At 44.5% G+C, this 1,637-nt stretch overlaps 1 protein-coding gene across 2 annotated transcripts in view; it reads left to right on the top strand.

Moving 5' to 3' along the window:
* senp3b (SUMO specific peptidase 3b) overlaps positions 1–1,637 on the top strand; it is a 13,077-nt gene that overhangs the window by 10,116 nt on the left and 1,324 nt on the right. For both annotated transcript variants that reach the window (XM_032544449.1, XM_032544451.1), the window contains exons 9-11: positions 212–349; positions 669–752; positions 910–960. In XM_032544449.1, the coding sequence (XP_032400340.1) occupies positions 212–349; positions 669–752; positions 910–960 (273 nt within the window). The remainder of the gene's footprint in view (positions 1–211; positions 350–668; positions 753–909; positions 961–1,637) is intronic.

The following is a 1,637-nucleotide window of genomic DNA, read 5'->3' as shown; positions in this document are numbered from 1 at the left end:
TCTCTCTCTCTCTCTCTCTCTCTCTCTCTCTCTCTCTCTCTCTGTGTTTATGACCTCACGTGATTTCATCCAGATAATGGGAATTAGTTTGCAACATGACAACCGCTTGTAAAGTTGTTTTGTGTAAGGTCGGCGTGACATAAAGTCCTATAGTATGGCTTGACAACATTTTATTTACACCCAGTACCTCTCCATTTTACTACTTTGTCAGGTTGACATCTTTCAGAAGGATCTGTTGTTGATCCCCATCCACTTGGAGGTCCACTGGTCACTGGTCAGTGTTGACATTCCTCGTCGAGCCATCACATACTTTGACTCTCAGCGGACTCTCAACAGACGCTGCCCAAAGGTATGACTAGACCGCAACACCAAGCCCTTACACCTGGAGATTAAGCCCTGAGAGACACTCAGTGACTGGCTGTAGATGGCCTTCATATGACTGCTACCTATCACCCTTTTGGTTCAACATTGTGATTAACCATTGTTGTGCTTTATAAGTGGATAATATACTAGTCACTGTGTCACTTTTACTAAATAGAATCAACATTTCACAATTGAAATATCATTTACACTACGTTTCTGTGCGTGTCATACCAGATGTGGACAAAGCTGTCAGCATCAGGTCCCATCTTTGATTAAAAAAGAAAAATGTTGTTGTTTTTTCTCAGCACATTTTTAAGTATCTGCAAGCAGAGGCCATCAAGAAAGACCAACAGGACTTTTTGGCGGGATGGAAAGGCTTTTTCAAAATGGTGAGATGCTTAGTGTGTTTCTCTGCTTTTGACACACAGATTGAGGTAACTCATTCCTTAAACCCCTCAAACCAGTCACACATTACTGTGGCCCGGTTGTGCATTTCAGAAATTGGACTGCGTGTCACTGATGCTATTGTGGATTGTTTTTTTGCAGAATGTGGGTCGTCAAAACAACGACAGTGACTGTGGGGCTTTTGTGCTACAGGTGAGTTTGGGCAGGTCATGTCTTCTCATGCAGATCTACAAACGCTCAGCCATCCATTCACTGGCCCAACATCGTGTCTCAGCCAACCCTGACATGTTTTGAGGGAGTAGGTTGCCACGTTTCCACCGCCCTCAGTTTTAATGTTTATATCAGCCAGCCTATTCCATTGACTAGCTGCAACAGCTGCCTTGACTTGTCACACAGGAAGCATGTTGAGCATCCATCGTATAAGGCTGTGTTCAGACAGGGAAACGGCATTCTGGGAATTTTCCGGCGGTGTGGGAGTGTCCCAAATGGCCCGTTTGTGTGAAGTCGTGTTATGTTCTTTAAACCCCCAATGTAGCACACGTAGACTTTATATCTCACCACTACTGTTCCGTCGGATCGTCTGTAGATCTTGATGTTACTGACCGCACTCAAAGGCAGCATTATTTCACAGAGGGAGCGAGAGAAGAGAGGAGCGGGTCATAGTGAGTGCTTTGTTGTTGCAGGAAACCTTCGGCCATTACACAAACTCTGGGCAGTTCAGTGCTTGTTTTTTTAAATTTTTACCCTCATAGTGTTTTAAAACTTTCTCGTGGCAGCGATAAAGGCAGTGAGGTTTCCTGTGCTCAAAACACCCTGAAAAGTCTGATTACCAATTACATGATTGGCCACCGCAGCGTGACGCCACATTT

This window comes from Etheostoma spectabile, chromosome 19 (genome assembly GCF_008692095.1).
Source record: "Etheostoma spectabile isolate EspeVRDwgs_2016 chromosome 19, UIUC_Espe_1.0, whole genome shotgun sequence".
Lineage (NCBI taxonomy): Eukaryota > Metazoa > Chordata > Actinopteri > Perciformes > Percidae > Etheostoma > Etheostoma spectabile.
The sequence above is the reverse complement of the archived record's forward strand: the minus strand, read 5'-3'. Positions and strand labels throughout refer to the sequence as shown.